Below are 19,026 nucleotides of genomic sequence, written 5' to 3'. Positions count from 1 at the left end.
ACATTATCTACAAAAGGTATATGTAGTGAGCCCTAGTTAAAAACGTGAAAACTTTATTTTATAAAACATTTCTTTCGCAATCATTGTTGACATTTTTTCTACGTTTGTTGTAAAACATTCCTTTTGCAACTATCCTTTGAAAATACTTTTCATAAACCTATATTTCCGAAATCTTTTTGTAAATTATCATGAAAACTCTCCTTTCATAAAACTATCTAGAACATATTACTTCATAAATCATAACAAGAAGCAATATAATCTTAAATATAAAAGTATCATAATACTTAACATATTATAATCTTTAATTAAAACAATGTATAACTTAAACATTGTGTTAGTACTTATCGTATATATCATCATACTTTCTTGCTTAACGTCATATCTTAGCATAGTCATTGTACTGATATCCAACAAGGAGAAGCATAACTGATTCCATACTGGAAACTCCATCACATGTGGCCATAATTTGTACTAGAACCTTTCAAAACAATAATCGCATACTGATATCCAACGAATGGGTAATCATAATCTCGTACTGATATCATGCAAGGGGAACCATAAAATTTCGTACTAATTAATATCCCACAAAGGGAACAATAACATTTTCCTTTACATTCCGTACTAATGTCTCCTGAGGGGAACTATAAACTATTCTTTGCTTAACTTTAAACTTAACTCATATAATATGTTTCTTACATAACATACTTTCATATCTCAATCTACTTAAATCAATTATTTCATAGCTTCAAGACAATTCATAAAAATGCATTTGGGCTCACAACATGTTAGAAATCATGTCATTTTACTTTTATTATCCTTTACAAACTTATGTGATAGTTCAAGCAACAAAATTTAACTACTCTTGGGATTAGTTTACTTACTTAAAACATGTAATAAATCTTTGGCTACTCAAGGAGCGAGTTTACGTCACAAAACATACTGCTCATAATAGAAGTTTACTTACCCATTCCGCTTGAATGCTTGCTAACATGCCCAATCCTATATCAAGTATCCGCCTTGCAACATATTATGCTCACTAGTTAGGATTATTCCTCTTTGAAAACCCTAACACCGATCTAAACCTTAAACAATCTATTTTCCTTGAGAAAACCTTAATTTTTCATCTTTGGACTGTCTTGTTTGAAAGGCCTTTGACTGGGTTTCGACTAAGACATTTTTTGCTTGCGTCATTCGAACGAGGACCATCTCATTCGAATGAGAACTCTTTGTCTCAAATTTTTCACGTAAACTACACTAAACCCCTTGTCACCAATCTCTTCCTACATATCATAGAGTCATAATCAATCAAGCATGCATTCCAAAAAACCAAATGTACTATCAAAATTTACTCATTTGAATCAAAACCTTAATTTCACTTTTATTCCCCTTTCAATAACTCTAATATAAATAACCATCATAACTTCCGATGTGGTAACACAACCAACATTCTATCAACGAAAGTAAACTATAACCAACATTCACAACAACTTAAGTAGTAATTAATGTAACGCACCCGCCTTAATAAATACAATATTAGGCACTATACATGTGGCGCTATTACTATTATCTCATACATTAATGCAGTGGAATTTGCCATATATATTTTAAAAAAAAAAACCCACAAACTCATATTATAAACACTAAAGTGCTAACTAAAAGATAACTTCATTAACTGATAAAACATGTTTTGACAACATTATATTGTTACCCTATATTATAGATTATCAAAAGTTTATACATACACAAGGCCTCATTCTGAATGGTCCTCCACAAAATAGCCTGGACCTCAAAAATTAAACCACAAAAGCTAGACCTTCCTTAAATCATAAGAATAGTAGTCCAAGTGACTACCAAGCTCCTCCTCACCTTCCGCTCCTAAAACCATTAAAAACTATATATATATATATATATATATATATATATATATATATATAGTAAATGGTGAGTCCACGACTCAATAAGAAAAAGCATTCAACTAATAATATGTGTGTGATGTGAGCCCCTCTTTCACTTTAAAATTTCTCTGTATTTGTTTATCAAAGTCATTTAAAATATAAGGTGGTTCTCAAAATCAAGATAAAAATTTCTTTCATAACAAATATGCATTGCTTTCAGAAAATCATCATGACAACATGCCTTTTGCATAAACATCATTGTGAAATTCATTTCTTAATGTCAAATTGAGAGATAGACTTTTCTTTCATAGTAGATTCTACAACTGAAATTCATTAGCATTTTTATTTTCCAATATCATATCAAGAATAATATGTACATACATTTAAATTCACTTACTAGTAGATAAATATGAAAAACATTAGTGAACTCAAAGCATGCTCATGATGCAATACATATTCACATACTCTTTATCTAAACTTCTGTTTTACATTACCTTATTAATTCAATTTATGATTTCATTAAGCATACTCCCCCACTTGACACTAAGCTGTTAAGCATACTCCCCCACTTAACACTAGATTGTTAAGTGTACTCCTCCACTTAATACTAGGTCATTAGACCTATTTCTCCACCTAACACTAGGTTGTAAGCGTACTCTTCCACTAGATTGTTAAGTGTACTCCTCCACTTAATACTAGGTCATCAAACCTATTTCTCCACCTAACACTAGGTTGTAAGCGTACTCTTCCACTTAACACTAAGTCATGAAACCTATTTCCCCACCTAACACTAGGTTGTTAAGGGTACTCTCTCGCTTAACCTTGGGTTCTTAAAATATTTTCTCTGTAAAACAAGTTGTTTTATTTCATTTCAAATGCTTATACTTTCCTTGAAAATTTTTCTTTAAATTCCTTTTTTTTTTTTTTTTCAAATCATGTAAATCATAGTGTAATCATATAATGACATACATAAAATACTTAAAATGTAGGGTTCATAATCACAAGTAAAACTACGCATGTATGTACATGGTAAAAACAGTTCATGATAAATTTAATTATGTTATTGGTGGGAAGTGCTTTTACTTACAACTTTTCGTTTATATTCCTCGCTTAAACATTCAAGCGTATTGCATGATTGTGTACAATACACTATGCTCACTAATTAGCATTTACCCCATTTTGGAAGCCCCAAAACTTTCTTAGCCTTTAAACAACCTTATCCCTTAGAAAAACCACAAACTTTTTAGTTATGAATGTTCTCGCTCAAATGTACTGCAATCGCAATTGCAAGTGTTGCTTTGTGGAACTAGCTCATTTGAACAAGGTCTGAATGGTGCTAAGAATGGATTCTGGTTATTCAATTCTTGGAAACCTAGTTATAACCGGGTAACCGGATCCGGATATATATATATATATATATATATTTAAAATAAGTTAACACTTAACAGTTTTTCTAATTTTTTTGACCAAGCCTTTTTTAATTTTCTTCATATTGTTTGGATCAGGCTCGGACTCAACTATCTTTCACGTACAAAACTTGGATTTTGGACAAGGCCCGATGTACTTAAGACTCAACTATCCTTATATTACTTTATCTGGTCTCATTGTCACACACACACACACGTCGCCCCACTCCTAAAGCCTAGAGCCTTCCACATCGTTCTGGAAGAAGGGGAAGGAAGTCATTGTAGTCGAGGGGTATAGTGATCTCAGCCAAGCAGATGAAAGCTTCCTTAGCAAAAATCTTGTTATGATCTTCGCTGAAAAAGATATCAGCCAAGCAAGTGAAAGCTTCCTTAGGCCAAAATCCTATTATGATCTTCGCTGAAAAAGTGAGGCTTTACTTGACAAGCAGACAAAAATTGTGAATCCATAAGTTCCATTCTCAGGTTTTGCTTCTAATCTCAGTCTTTTGTGTTTGGGAATAACCGGATATAGAGCCATGCAAGGTTGCCGTTTCTAGGCTCTCGCCATTTAGGATAAAAACGCTTTCTTTCTCTCACACCTCTCTGTCTTCTCCTCCCTCTAAATTTGGCAATCCTCTCCACCTTTCCCAAGTTTAGCAGGGAACCCAAAAAGCCAAAGGAAGCTCCTTGTTTAAGAGAAATGAGCAAAGATTTTATAATTGACAGAAATTAGTTTGGGTTTTCTGTGTTTGTAGAGGTTTTGATCAATTGGGTTTGTGAGGTTTGAAGCTTTGAGAAATGGGTCGAGGGAAGATTGAGATAAAGAGAATCGAGAATGCCAATAGCAGTAGGGTTGGCAATTTTTGACACGACCCGCGAACCCGGCACGAACACGACACGAAAAAACCAGGTTTGGGTTTATTATAATCGGGTTCGGATCGTAATCGGGCCGACCCGATTACGACCCGATTATAATCGTGTTGGCGGGTCAACCCGCGGGTTGACCCGCCAACACGTTATAACCCGGCTAAAAAAAAAATAAATAAATAAAAATAATGAAAGATGAAACCTAGCCAGTACTCAGTAGCGCCGCACACTTTCATTTTTCACTTTCCTTCGTTCGTTCAGTTCGACTCTCCGAGACTCCGAATCAGTCGGTCACCCGCCGTTCACGCAACCACGTCCACGAGCCCATGACGGCGACAACGCCTCCCAGAGTCACACACAGCCACGGCGCCTCACAGTCACGGTTTATGCTTCAGCCGGTCAGCCTTTCAGGCCCTTCAGACTCACAGTTCGGTGACTTCGGTAATTCAGTTCACAGTTTGTTGATTTTGGGTTCAAATTGCTGTGGGTTCTTTGTGATTTTCGGTTTCTAGTTCTTTGGAGTTGTTGATTTTGGGTTCAAATTGTTGTGAGTTGTAACTATGATTTAACTATTTAAGGTGGTTCATGGTTGGTCCTTTGTTGTGGGTTGAGAATGGCTGAATGGGTGGAGAAATTTTTGGGGTTTTTTCTTGTTTTCAGTTGGGGAACCGAATGGGTTGAAGCCTTGAAGGGGTTTTTGACTTTTTGTTACTGTTTTGCTTAGAAATTTCTTTGGGTTGTTCCTCTTACAGTCTTACCCATAATGGCCGAATGTGAATTTTTTTTTTTCTTTCAGTTCTCTTGTTTTTCGGTTGAGCTACCGATCGGGTTGCTTCTCTTCTGGTTTCGGTGCCTTCTTGCAGAGATTGTGGAAAATTTTGGGTTGTTCGTGTTTACCGGGTCGTGTACGGGTAACACGATTTGGAAGTGGGTCGTGTTCGGGTTCCATAATCCAACCCGATTAATAATCGGGTCGGGTTCGTGTTGAACCCGATTATGTAATCGGGTCAGTCGGGTCGACACGAACCCGACCCGCCGACCCGAATTGCCAACCCTAAATAGCAGGCAAGTCACATTCTCAAAGAGATGTGTTGGCCTGCTCAAGAAGGCTCAGAAGCTCTCTATTCTTTGTGATGCTGAGGTTGCTGTTATTATCTTCTCCAATACTGGCAAGCTCTTTGAGTTTTCCAGTTCTGGGTAATCCGAATAATTGGATACTAACCGGGGTCCTCAATTCTGGAGCCAGTTAGGATTTTTTAATAACTGGGGAGCCCCGAAGCCGATTCTCGGTTATTGGCCAATAACCGAGAATAACCGAGAATCGGCTTTGGGTTTACACCTCTAACCCAAACTATCCAAAACCCCTCTTTCGTACTAAAAAAATCGCCAAAATCACTCCACATGTAATACCCAACACTCACTCAACCATATAAAATTCATCCTCCTTCCAAAACCGTAATTTTCGCAAATCAATAATCATGACAACCACAACCCCTAAACACTTCAAGATTCAATCACAACCACAACTCTTACCAAAATATACTATGAATCAAGAATCTCTACACCACAAAAGCAACTCTAATTCTCACATCAAACAAACCCTAAAATACCAAATATCCTCAAAACACATATTTTTAGCTTTAAAACATCAAGCTTTGGGTTCCAAAATACTAAAGCTACCCACACAAGCTTACCAAGTTCCTCAATAGCATTACACTAACAATTACATAATCCATGAATTCAAGGAAAATCGAAATAAGAAATGAGAAAATAGAGGGTGTAAGAAAATTATGCTTTTCAAGCTCTTCTAGAAGAGAAATGAAACTTTCTTTTCTTGTTTGTTTGAGCCTGAGAGAGAGAGTTTGTAGAATATATAGTTTCTTGAGTACCCTTGGAGGAGAGAGAGAGAGAGAGAGAGAGAGAGAGAGAAATTTTTCTACACTGTATACTCGCATTCAAACAAGGCATACTTATGTTTGAACAACACATATTAGATGCATTTAATACGCATCGAATCATGCCACATTTCACCTAACCCGCATAATGGTTGACATGTGGAGATATTTCATTCGAACGACGTATGTGAGATGCAATTAATACATGTCGAACTGCGCCGCATTTCACCTAAACCGGACAATTGTTGACACATGAAGCTGGGGTGTTGTTTTAATCGAACAACTTATGTTTAATATGCGTTGAATCACATTGCGTGTCACCTAACCCGCACAATAATTGACAAGTGAAGATGTTGTTCCGTTCGAATGACATTTTACACCATTCAAATGCTATCATCCGAGATTTCATCTTGGGCATTCATTTCGCCACGCGCTCCCAATTGAAACGTGGCACTTTGCCTTGTTTGGATGTGATTGCTTTCCATTCAAACGGGGTTCGTGGTTCTGAAAAATTTCCTAAGCTTTAAACATGGGTTTCTAATCCTTAATCATGCCAACGCCCATAGCTTTAAAAATGGGTTTCTATGTCTTTTTTTTAAAGCCCTAACATGGTTCTGCCACTGTTTACCGTGCTCAAATTAAAATTACCAAAACATGTCTTTTTATTAATGTTTTATTTTTATTGTTCTTATATTTTTATTTTTATTTTGCCTTAAATATTTATCGAGCATTACAAGTAATATTCCATAACATTAAACATACAAGTAGTAAGACAAGAATATAGAAAAACTGTGCACTCTACTTAATTTCTTGGGTGCAAGAAAAGTAGAAAACCATTGACTCCGTTTACATTGCGGTTCAAATGAGTGGATAGTGGAGACCACGCTAAAGGCTTGTGGACTAAAAAAAAAAATGAAAAATTCTTTTAACACAGCTATTCAATTAAGAGAGCCCATTTGATATGAATGGGTTGTAAAACTCAACTTTTGCAGCCTCCAATGAAATATTGACACATCATCTAAACACACACTAAAATTAGACATGAAAACACTGGGTTTTATACCAATAAACAAAACCAATGGACAAAAGAACACTTTTTGAGTTTTATTCTTTGCAAAGACCCAAAAAAAACCCACCACCTACTCAGCCAAACCGCCCCCAAAACCTACGGCCTTTACGCTACTACTACTGTGATGTGAGTGATTCAAATTGGTTTGATCTTTCCAAATTATCCTGGCCAGAACTTGTACCCAGCATTTGTACAGAGGTGCATGCATAAAGGTTTGGAACTCTTTTCTTATCTGAATCTTAAGGATAAGACCCTACTCTATTCTCGAACCCTCTGCCGAGCTTAACCCTGCTCACATTTCCTTTTGAAAGGGGTCAAAAAAATGTCTCCTCCTGCTGCCAACAGTCTTTCTTCGAAATTATACTGAATGGGTCTATCCCCACCTCCCGTTTGTTTTAGCAACTTATTCTATGCTCTCCTCACCAAAAGCTTCATAGCGACGACAAAGAAACCAACCCACCTGCTTTGGTAAGGCGGCTTTTTTGTTTCACAATAAGACCTGGACGATTGAGCTTGTATTTCCTCTGTGTTTGATCCGCCACCCAACGCCTTGACAAAACAAAGCTTGCATCTCCGCTTCTCTCATATTACAAATCTCTTGCATCTTATTATAGTTAAATTGAGCTTGCATCTCCATTGAGTGGGGTTTAGGATGTTGAATGGGTAAGACAAACCAAGTGAGTTTAATTTGTTTTAAAGGATTCGGTGTTTTCATGTCTATTGTATTTTGTGATTTTTGATGACTTATCCACTTATAATTGATTGCTATAAAATTAGGGGTTTGCAGCCCATCCGAATAAAAGGTATTCCTTTTGATTAATTGTTGTATCATGCTAGCATATAGCTATATCCTTGTATTTAAATTGTCCCTTATAAATACAATACTTTCATTTTAATTTTACTGAAATAATCTAACAGCGCCATAAGTTTTTAGATATTTTTTTTTAACAAGAATTAATATTAAACCTGAGGAACACTACCACATCAGTCGAGTCGAGTAGAAAATAATGTTAGAAGTCTTTTTTTTTTTTTTTTTTTTTTTTTAAGAATTGTCATTGGATAAAAGTTTTAAAGTAATTTATTATAAATTAAATTATAATTAATTATATCATTTTTTAAAAGACACAATAAAAAATGCAATGACACTTCTAACATTACTCGCAGAGTTGGGCACTGGCTGTGAAATGAGCCAGCAAAATACAGAAAACTTATCCACTTGGCAGCCCATGAGCCGTGAGATGCCCGGGTAGTTGGCACTTGCGAAACTGCATCGATCACCCTTTTTCATGCAGGCACTGGGGGCATCGTTGAGGTTATAGCATGCTCCACGTCGCCCCCTCCAACTTTACACCAGTTAGCCTCTCTCTCTCTAGGTTTGGTGAGACAGTGACCGCGCGTACGAATTAACCAACACCACCCATAAATCCCCACACCCGCGCCCCCAGCAATGAGTAAACAAACCACAAAGCCTCCCAACAATGCAAGTCAAAGTCGCAAAGACCACCCTCGTGTCCCCCTCCACACCACCCTTCCACCAAGACCATGTCCTCTCTCTCTCCCACCTCGACACCGACCCCAACCTCCGACTCACCTTTCGTTACCTCCGCGCCTACCTTAACACCCCCGCCACTCACCCTAACCCACCCTCCGACCCCTCTCACGTCATATCCAACGCGCTCTCCTCCGCTCTCGTCCACTACTACCCTCTCGCCGCCACCCTCCGCCGCCGACCAGGCGACCACCGCCTTGAGGTGTTTTGCACTGCTGGCCAAGCCGTCCCTCTTGTTCATTCCACTGTCGACTGTACGCTTGACTCGGTGAACTACCTCGACGACCCGGATGCGCATTTTGTGGAACAGGTGGTTCCTGACCCGAGCCCGGAGGAGGGGCTGATCAACCCGTGTGTGCTACAGGTCACGGTGTTCAAGTGTGGGGGTTTTACTCTCGGAGCTGCGATACACCACTCGCTGTGTGATGGACTCGGCGGGACTCAGTTCTTCAATGCAATGGCTGAGTTGGCTCGGGGGGCGAGTCGGCTGTCGGTTGAGCCGGTGTGGGATAGGGCGAGCTTGTTGGGGCCCAGAGAGCCGCCCAGAGTTGAGGTTCCGATCCATGAGTTTTTGAGTTTGGATAAGGAGTTTTTACCGTACAGCCATGCCAGTCTTGGTCAGGTTGTGAGGGAGTGGTTTCATGTAAGGGACGAGTGCTTGGACCTTATAAAGACGATGCTGTTTGAGCGGTCTGGGTTGCGATTCACCACGTTTGAAGCTTTGGGTGCTTTCATATGGCGAGCCAAGTAAGTCGCTCTACTTTCCTTTTCGTTTTTTTAGGTAGTCTCTTCAGAGACACTTTTGCAATACCAAACTATGAATAGATAAAAATTTTATATAAAATTTATAAAAATGTAAAATTACTCTAATTAAATAATTATTTTAAAAAAAAAAACCTGAAACCCACGGCTTGACCCACGGCCAGCTCGTGGGTCAGCTAGGTAGCAATTTTTTTTTTAAAATGTATTTTGGGTATTTTAGGGTCATTTCTTAGCATTTAACAGAAATTCTATCGGTAATAAATTGCAAAATTTTTAACATAATAAGAACCCGGCATTGAACTTTTAAAATTTTAAATATATAATTGCAAAAGTGATCACCCGTAAATTACGGTTTGTTCTAAAAGTTTAATTCGATGAGAAAAGATAAATTTAATAATTTAATTAATATTCTAACCTTCTATGCTCAAATATTTTTTAATAAGTAAGTTTAATACATGAAATATTTAATTGAAATTAAAAAAATAAATGAATGAGAGAGAGTTCAAACTTAGGTTAAATCGGTACTTATTTCAATAGCTTAAGTTAAAGTGTCCTAAATCACTAAGAAATACATGACCTAAGCACTTTATATACTATAGACACGTTTTCTCTCTCAAAGCATTTTTAAAAGTAAAGATCATAAACTTTTACATTTAGTGAATTTTCCAACCAAATAAGTTGGTGAACGTGAATTCATTTCTGGGATTTTTTTATGCATTTTATCGAATATTTAGAATTTTGAAAATGTACTTTCAAATTAAGCATGGTTTCAAACTTGCATTGACTTTATTGCCTCTTGACTTCAATTTGTCATTGACGGCACAGGGTTAAAGCCTCCGGGGTTCCAGGTGAAGAGAATGTGAAGTTTGCATATTCAATCAATATACGGAAACAGGTAAAGCCACCATTACCTGTGGGTTATTGGGGCAATGGTTGCGTTGCAATGTACGTGAAGCTTAGCGCCAAAGAGGTGGCAGAGAAACCCATTTGGGAAACGGCGGAGCTGATCAGAAAGAGCAAAAACAATGCCACCGATGAATACGTTCGGTCGTTTATTGACTTCCAGGATCGTCATTATGGCGACGGGATCACGGCAGGAAAAAGAGTGAGTGGATTCACAGACTGGCGGCACTTGGGCCACTCAACGGTGGATTTTGGCTGGGGTGGCCCTGTGACTGTTTTGCCGCTTTCAAATAACCTTCTTGGAAGCGTTGAGCCTTGCTTTTTCTTGCCTTATTCCTCGGCAAGTGCCGGTAGGAAGGATGGTTTCAAGGTGTTGGTGACTTTAGAAGAGAGTGCGGTGCCTGCTTTCAGGGAAGAGATGAGCAAGTTTAGCAGCCCAGAATTTGGGTGGGCTTGATGGCAAGTTCATGTTGTGGTTGTATTTTATCGGGAAAATACACCGACTCTGGAACTGACATTCAATTTGCAGTGTCTTGTTAAACTAAAGATGACATTAATGTCCTCTTTCAAATTATCAAAAACAAAAATTTGCAATGTTATCCTCCCGCATTTCTTTCTTTTTCTTTTTTCTTTTTAAAATATATATATATATATATATATATATATATATATATATATATATATATATATATATATCTTAAAATATTTTCATTAAGACAAAAATATCTTTATAAATTCAAAAAAAAAAAAAAAAAAAAAAAAGAAGAAAGAAAGAAAGAAGAAGTAGGTCTAGTGACGTAGGCCTTGCGAGGTGAAGAGTGAGACCCACGGTAGCTACAATGGATCAGTCACCACCTTTTTTTTTCGATTTATTGAATTTAAATAAATTTTTTGAATTTGGAGTATTTTTGTCATTTGGGAATATTGCAAAATTTTAGTAGTTTTCGATGGGTCATTGATAAAATATTATTTACTTCAAAAACATTGTAAATTAAAGGTTAGTTGGAGAACGTGCTATGTGTACTTTTATTTCTATTTTATTTCTATTTTACTTGAATGCAAATCTTTGAAATTCTAATTTTGCTCTTTTACGAAAAAGAAAAGAATAAGTTTATCTATTTAGTTAGAATCAACTAGCTTCTTGATTAGGTTTTTTGCACTAGATCACAATGTATATAAATTAATTGAAAATTAATTTTTTAAAGCTTATAGCCACAGATTAACTAAGAGAATTTTGTATTCGAGTATTTGCCAAGGAGGATGAGAATGGAGAAAGGATGAAAATATGTAATTGTGTTATTTCTGCTAGTTGAATAAGAAAAATGTTATAAGCGTGGATCTTTCTCATTCTTAATTCTAATGAAAGAAAGAAGAGGAGACTCAACGAAAATGCTACCTAACACAAGATGGGTAGCGGCTTATTGAGCTAAAACATGTACACTAAGTTCGCATTTCTATAGACTTTCATGGCATTCTAGTTATGAAAGCAAGAGAGACAGTCTAATATCCGAAATAAAGGGGGTAAAATGCCAAGAAGAAAAAAGATGAGGCTGCTTCACAACTAGAATCACTAGAAGAGCATCTCCTTTGAGTATAAAAGCCCTAATACCTGTAAAAGCTGCTAGCCAAGTAGCAAGGAGAGCAGCAACCGCTTCACCTATAAGAACAATAGAGACATAGAGCTTTTGAGTCACTGCAAAAATGACTTCTCCAGAAAAGTTGCTAATAACAGCAATTGTCACAGCAAAATTGTCACGAATAATTACATTAAAATTACTTTTTAAGGCACCTAGCGTTAGGAGAAAGCCAAAGAGATGGGAGAGCATCGGACAGCCAAGCTAAGTAATGAGAGTGCAAAGTAACCTTAAGATGCTGGATGACGTGAGCTAGATTAGGCAATATACTATCATGTATCAATTTATTCCTATACAGCCAAATGAAGTCTATAATAAGGTTAGAACCTTAATTAAAGCAATATCCAGAAAAAATGTGGTTAGGAGTTTCAAGATGACTTTTACAAAAAGGGCAAATCCCAGCATTAACATCTTTATAAATTATGTAATCGTGTTGTCAATGAAGAGACGATTCTAACAATATTGATGGTGCTGGATGCTGATGATCAGCTATGTTCAACTCATAAAAGATTTAAGAGATTCAAACCTGAATTCAAGATTTTTTCTTTTTTATTTGAAATATCTAAATTATCCTTAGAAATTTTAAAGAAAATAAAAAAATAATTAAAAAAAAAAAAAAAAAACTAGAGTATCCGAACACAATCTCACTCTGTTCGGGGTAGTTTTTGGCCATTTTGAAAGTTGTTGAACCACTCCCACAAGGCCTTGTGAGGGTGTTTTTACTGCTTAATCATTTTACGCTGGTTAAACTACCTCTCAACCAGTTGCCCCTCTCAGTTTTTTTTTTTTTTTTTTTTTTTTTTTTTTTTTTTTTTTTGTACATAATTTAGAGTCACATGCACATAACATTTGACATTTTCTGTCCATTTTAACGACAAACACTAAGGCCTCGTTTGGTTTACAGAATAGGTCCTTGAAATGGAATGAATATTCCATATGAATAACTATTATTTAGTTTGATAGGGGTATATTCCATGAAATAGTTATTATCTTACGAAGAGGAATACTTATTTCTCTAAAAAATGAGAGGAATAGTTATTCCTTAGGGTAAAGACGACATTTTTTTTTTAAAAAAAAAAACTCATTTTTTATTTTCTTTCAAATATTTTTTTATATAAAAAAAAAAAAAAAAAAAAAAAAAAAAAGTAAGTAAATCTAAACCCCAAAGTGGTTGGCCAAGGGTGGTCGCACCACCCCTGAAATGCCTCAGAAGGACCACTGAAGCGTTCCGGGGGTGGTCACACCACCCCCAAAGTACATCGGGGGTGGCCGACCACCCTCGATGGGCTTCGAAGATGGTCGCGGCCACCCCTGGAGGCACTTGAAGGTGGTTGCAGCCACCTCCGATTCAACGATCACCCACCGGTTTAGTTCAAAAATTTTTATTTTTTATTTCAATTTGATTTTTTTAAAAAAAAATAATAATATAATGTAGAGTTTTTTTAGTAATTTTTTTTTGAATTCCGATTAAAATGTGAGCTTTTTACCAAACAAAAGAATAGGAATAGCCATTACATTCTACCACATTTTATTCCTAAGAATAGCTATTCATTTTCTTAATGAAATGGTCATTTCACAAATTAAACGAGGCTTAATGAATGGTGTAAGTTGATATGAAACGGTAATTGGAGGGAGTTAATCGTCATTTTTTAAAGTTTACTAGGCCAACTGCCAATGAAATGTTAATTTTGGACAAGTGTATTTTCCTTATGCTTTTAACTTCTAAACGAGATAATAAATTCTTGCTGTGGTTTTTCTCTACCCTTTTTAAATGGTTGTAATTTGCATTGTTTAATAATTTTGTCGATGAATAAAATTATTGTGGTAATTTGATAATTTTATAAAGAAAGGGCCGGGTCATTTACAAAATAAAGTTGACACTTGTGTATAGAATAATTATTCAAATTAAAAATATAGAAAGATAGTATTTATAAAAATCAAATTGACACTCAATATAAAATTAAAAGATAGTATTTATAAAAATCTTAAGAGCTCCGTTTGGATGTACGATTTTTAAAAAAATTATAAATATCGAGAAAATTTGTTTTTTTGAAATTATGTTTAGATGATTTAGAAAACATGAGACTAAACAAAAAAAAAAAAAAAAGAAGATATAATCTTAATAGAATTTGAATTTTAAAAAATTATATTTGAAAAGTATTTAAAAAATACTTGTCACCCAAACACTGTTCTCTTCTTCTAAGTGACGCCACCATTATCTTTTAGTTTTGAAAAACTTCCTCCAAGATTTTGTCTAGATTTTACCGAATTTATAAATTTAGGGCATGTTTGGGTAATACATTTATTTTATTATTTTTTATTTACATATTTGAGTTGTTTTGCTAAATTTAAATTACTAAAGTTTTATCTAATTTTTTTTAATTTTGTCTCAAATTTTTTAAACCATCCAAATATAATTTTAAAAAATAAATTGATTTGATATTCACAATTTTAAATATAATAAAATATAATATAAAAAAATGGGCACCAAACGTGCCCTTAAATCCCTTACCTTTTGTCTCGAGATTGTCGTTAGTGTAATTCTTTTTTAACTTTTACTTTTTTTTTCTTTTCTTTTTTTTTTTTTTCTGTTGAAACTGCCAATTCCTTTTCTTTTTTTATTATTTCCTAAGCAAAATACTACAAGTAGAGGTGATGAACATAGGCGATACATTGAAATCTATCCTCTTATCCTCAACCTAACAAACCAATAATAAGAAACCAAGTCTAGCTGTGGGAGGTCAGCAAACTCAGTCTGTGCAGTGTGCACCAATAAACAGTTGCCCATGGCGTCAATACTGGGAACTTCCTCAACTGCGATCCTGGCCTCTCGGTCCCTCTCTTCTACGGGCTCCAAGCCTTCCATTCCCTCTCTCACTCTAACCCCAGGTACAATTGTCAGAACTGAATTAACAAACTAAAACCCACTTCATTTTTCAGTTTCTGAACCATTTTTTGGGCGTACATTCTCTGATTGAGTACATATGTGACAGACTCAGTTCGTCTATGGTGCTTCTTCGTCCTCAAACTTCTAATTTTTGTGGATTTTTATTTGTTGGCAATGACGATAACAAATGGGTTTAGCTGTTTCAGTGGATTGTTGTTGATGTTGACAATTGTGGGTTTTCAGGGCAGATTAATGGGAGGAAGTTTTATGGAGGGATTGGGATTCATGGAAAGCGGGGGAGATCTCAGTTCCGTGTTGCAGTTACCAATGTTGCCACGGACATCAACTCTGTTGAACAGGTATTTGTCTAATGTTCTTCATTTATCCTAGTTTGAGATCAAAGTTTGGTTTTTGTTGCTTTCCTTGCCATATGTGCACATGTTATAGCTAATTCGCTTGCTCAAATGATTCAAGTTACTGTGAGTTCTTGTGTTGTGTTTGAGTAAGATTTGAGGTCCTTCTTGGGCGCACTCCAGCTGTTTGTCAAAAAAATCTTATGCTCAATGAATCACTATTGACTTTATACAAAAAATAAAAAATAAAAAATAAAAATACATATACCTGACTATTACCTGTGGAAGAAAGTGATTTCTCGGAAGAGAATGTTTATGGCAGAATTTTCACAAATAAGTTTTAAATTTTAAGTGAATGAGGTTGGTGATGATGATTTCCAGGCCCAGAAGCTTGCTGCGAAGGAAAGCCAGAGACCGGTATATCCTTTTGCTGCTATTGTTGGACAGGATGAGATGAAACTATGCCTTCTGCTAAATGTGATTGATCCCAAGATTGGAGGTGTCATGATCATGGGTGATAGGGGAACGGGGAAATCCACTACTGTTAGGTCCTTGGTTGATTTGCTTCCTGAAATTGAGGTAGTAGCTGGTGATCCATATAATTCAGATCCAGAAGATCCAGAATGCATGGGCATAGAAGTCAGAGAAAGTACCATAAAAGGAGAGAAACTGTCTGTTGTCACGGCCAAAATCAACATGGTTGATTTGCCATTGGGTGCAACAGAAGATAGGGTCTGTGGGACAATTGACATTGAGAAAGCCCTCACTGAGGGTGTCAAGGCATTTGAGCCTGGCCTTCTAGCTAAAGCTAATAGAGGAATTCTTTATGTGGACGAAGTTAATCTTTTGGATGACCACTTAGTGGATGTTTTATTGGATTCTGCTGCCTCAGGTTGGAACACAGTGGAGAGAGAGGGTATTTCAATCTCACATCCAGCTCGGTTTATTCTCATTGGCTCCGGCAATCCAGAAGAAGGTGAGCTCAGGCCACAGCTGCTTGATCGGTTTGGAATGCACGCACAAGTGGGGACTGTCAGGGATGCAGAGCTGAGGGTCAAGATTGTGGAGGAGAGAGCTCGTTTTGATAGGAATCCCAAGGAATTCAGGGGTTCTTACAAGGCGGAGCAAGAAAAGCTCCAACAACAAATTTCCTCAGCTAGAAGTTCTCTTTCTTCTGTTCAGATTGATCGCGATCTCAAGGTGAAAATATCCAAGGTTTGTTCAGAATTGAATGTTGATGGATTGAGAGGAGACATTGTGACAAACAGAGCTGCAAAAGCTCTAGCTGCTCTGAAGGGAAGAGATAATGTAACTCCAGAGGATATTGCTACTGTAATTCCTAACTGCTTAAGACACCGCCTTCGGAAGGATCCCTTGGAGTCCATCGACTCGGGTTTACTTGTCATTGAAAAATTCTATGAGGTGTTTAGCTGAGGAAGGTATCTGTAATTTTTGTTGAACAGATTGTCTTTTTATTTGCTTTTTTCGTGGCATTTCTATTCTCCTTTCCCACAAGCGAAATTCAGAATTATTTCTATGATATTTATTACGTTTTGTTTTCCTAGTATTGGGGAACATGAGGTTGAGGAATCGATATGTATACAGGTTTTTATTGGGGAACATGAGGTTGAGGAATCGATATGTATACAGGTTCTGTCAATAGTTTTGCCATAGTCCATTTAATCCCAGACTCTTCCTTTTGGTTTATACGTTTTTTCTGTAAACTAGCTTGTGATTCATATGCACACCAAGTCATGTTGAGATTTCTGTTCTGTTGTTATGGAGCTTGCCAACTATTATCAGTTCAAGATAAGATCCTCATACAGAATAATATGGTATTTTTTTCTGGCTACAGAATTATATGGCAACTTAATGCAGGCCGTGTACAATAGTTAGTGGGCATGAAAGAAAAATGTGATATAAGACCCATAAAAATTGCTTTGGATCTATGGTGAAGTAGTATTGCTGTCGGTGGCTCTATTCCAGAATTTGGGGCTCCGCTCAAGAAATGCCGGTGGCCGCTGGAAGACTAGTGATGCCACCCTAATCAAGATTCCGGCAGTCAAAGCCCATATCACATACTTCTCATTCTCTGCTTCATAATCGAAGTAATGCAGTAGATACTTGTCTCCCATCCATTCTCTCTCCTCTGCTCTCCTATTCTCGTCCTATGGCCATGAAAAGAAATGTGACTTTAGGAACTTCCTTTAGATTAATTTTTCATAGAAATTCAAAGACTGAAGTGAGAATTGAAACGAGAGTAAGACCTTGAGAAACATTTCTAAGGGAGCATCGAAAATTGCTTCCACTTCAGCAGCATTGGGACTTGGACTGAATGCTTTCTTATCAGAAAGGATACCAATCACAGGAACTACTGTCAGACCAATCTGCGCAAGGAAACCAGTTCTAGTCAAATTGAGTATAGATTGCAGTTCTGCTGAGCAAGCTTTAAGACCCCAAAGAGAATCGAGAACATTTGACTCTATATTTGGAGCAAATTTTTTTCTCAGTGACGAATTCAAAACTAAATTAACGAGTTAGAATTGATGAATTAAATAATTCAGGTTATAATTAGTCTATATAATCTTGTATTTATGTTCGACACAACTTGAACTCACACATAACATTAGGACCGACAATTTTTTAGATGATCCACGATCTAGATATGTACTCAACATAAAATTAGTGAGCAAATAGTGATAGATTGACCCATTTAATTAAATTGATCTAATTATGATTGACTTATATAATTTTATTTTCATACCTCAAAATGATGATAACTACGACACATAAATAGGAATTCTCAACCCTCAATATCATATACATTTATGGAAAGCATAAGGTGTACCTTATTCACAAATGGTTCAAGAACGGTAACAAGACTAACAAGCGAAGGGTCCAAGCCAATCTCCTCCTTAGCCTCCCTCAACGCCGTCTCTACGTCATCAGCATCGCCTTCCTCTCTCTTCCCGCCCGGCAACGAAACTTCACCTGCAACCAAACCACAGCCATTTCCTGTTCCACATCATAGAACCCAAAATATATATATATATATATATTCAAAACAAGAGGCTTAATTTAAGGCCCAAGACCGGAGTGAGAAGAGAGAGTTGAAGCTCGCTTGGTGAGGATGACTCGCAGATCGCCATGGGGACCTTGGAAGAGGCAGATCAGAACTGCGGCTCGCTTGGTCTTGTTGGATCCCAACGCTTGTTGTATCGAAATCGCATCATCGGCCGAGGGACGAGGTCTGCCAAGTCCGAATTGTTGAGCTAACTCTTCCAGCCTCTCTAGCACTCCTCCGAGGTTGTTGGAACCCATATTTTTTGGCCTTCTTCTCCCATATGTTCTTATTTTTCAATTTTATAGAGCTACTTTAGAGACGTGGCGGCCAAAAAAGATGTTTTTATTCTCTTTGACCTTTGTAGATATAGGCACGTGGGCTTTGTTGTGGACCCATTTGTCCCGTAACCTACCTACCGTGGGCTTGCTCGTAAATAATAGGACTTGTTTGAATGCTAAGCCACATTTTTCTTTACCAAAAAAATTGAGAAGTGGTACACATTTCAAAAAAAAAAATTCAAAATTTATTTTCAAATGGTATATCATAATCACATGTGATCTATTATTTTAAGAAATGTATTATCATCTCATAGGATGATGACACATCATTTGAAAACCATTTGTAAGAAGAAAAATATGAGTATAATATTTTTTAAAAAATCAGGATAACCAAGGATACACGCTTTGAGAAATCTGAATCCACATTGGTGTGAGTTTAGCTCTTGTTGATTGACTGAACTTTT

The 19,026-nt window shown here is 36.6% G+C and overlaps 3 protein-coding genes across 4 annotated transcripts; 2 read left to right on the top strand and 1 right to left on the bottom strand.

The window, feature by feature from the left end:
* Positions 1-8,582: 8,582 nt before the first annotated feature.
* Positions 8,583-10,945, top strand: LOC133867769 (spermidine sinapoyl-CoA acyltransferase). Its single transcript, XM_062304529.1, has 2 exons — positions 8,583-9,428; positions 10,269-10,945. The coding sequence occupies exons 1-2, from the start codon at positions 8,611-8,613 to the stop codon at positions 10,801-10,803; spliced, it is 1,353 nt and encodes a 450-aa protein (XP_062160513.1). The 5' UTR covers positions 8,583-8,610; the 3' UTR covers positions 10,804-10,945.
* A 3,704-nt stretch (positions 10,946-14,649) lies between these two features.
* LOC133868481 (magnesium-chelatase subunit ChlI, chloroplastic) lies at positions 14,650-16,927 on the top strand. Of its 2 annotated transcripts, XR_009900346.1 has the most exons (4): positions 14,650-14,869; positions 15,111-15,226; positions 15,602-16,825; positions 16,871-16,927. XR_009900346.1 is itself a non-coding variant. In XM_062305384.1 (3 exons), the coding sequence occupies exons 1-3, from the start codon at positions 14,767-14,769 to the stop codon at positions 16,652-16,654; spliced, it is 1,272 nt and encodes a 423-aa protein (XP_062161368.1). In that variant the 5' UTR covers positions 14,650-14,766; the 3' UTR covers positions 16,655-16,927. The 2 variants fall into 2 exon arrangements, 1 of the variants encoding a protein (XP_062161368.1); XM_062305384.1 differs by having other exon boundaries at positions 15,602-16,927.
* A 114-nt stretch (positions 16,928-17,041) lies between these two features.
* Positions 17,042-18,585, bottom strand: LOC133868482 (nudix hydrolase 15, mitochondrial). Its single transcript, XM_062305385.1, has 4 exons — positions 18,313-18,585; positions 18,069-18,211; positions 17,488-17,607; positions 17,042-17,388 (listed from the first exon to the last, which is right to left on the bottom strand). Exons 1-4 carry the CDS (start codon positions 18,539-18,541, stop codon positions 17,167-17,169), a joined length of 714 nt encoding a protein of 237 aa, XP_062161369.1. The 5' UTR covers positions 18,542-18,585; the 3' UTR covers positions 17,042-17,166.
* Positions 18,586-19,026: the final 441 nt, after the last annotated feature.

The sequence above is a fragment of the Alnus glutinosa genome, chromosome 5 (genome assembly GCF_958979055.1).
Source record: "Alnus glutinosa chromosome 5, dhAlnGlut1.1, whole genome shotgun sequence".
NCBI classification, from domain to species: Eukaryota; Viridiplantae; Streptophyta; class Magnoliopsida; order Fagales; family Betulaceae; genus Alnus; species Alnus glutinosa.
This window is presented reverse-complemented; position numbering and strand designations above follow the sequence as displayed.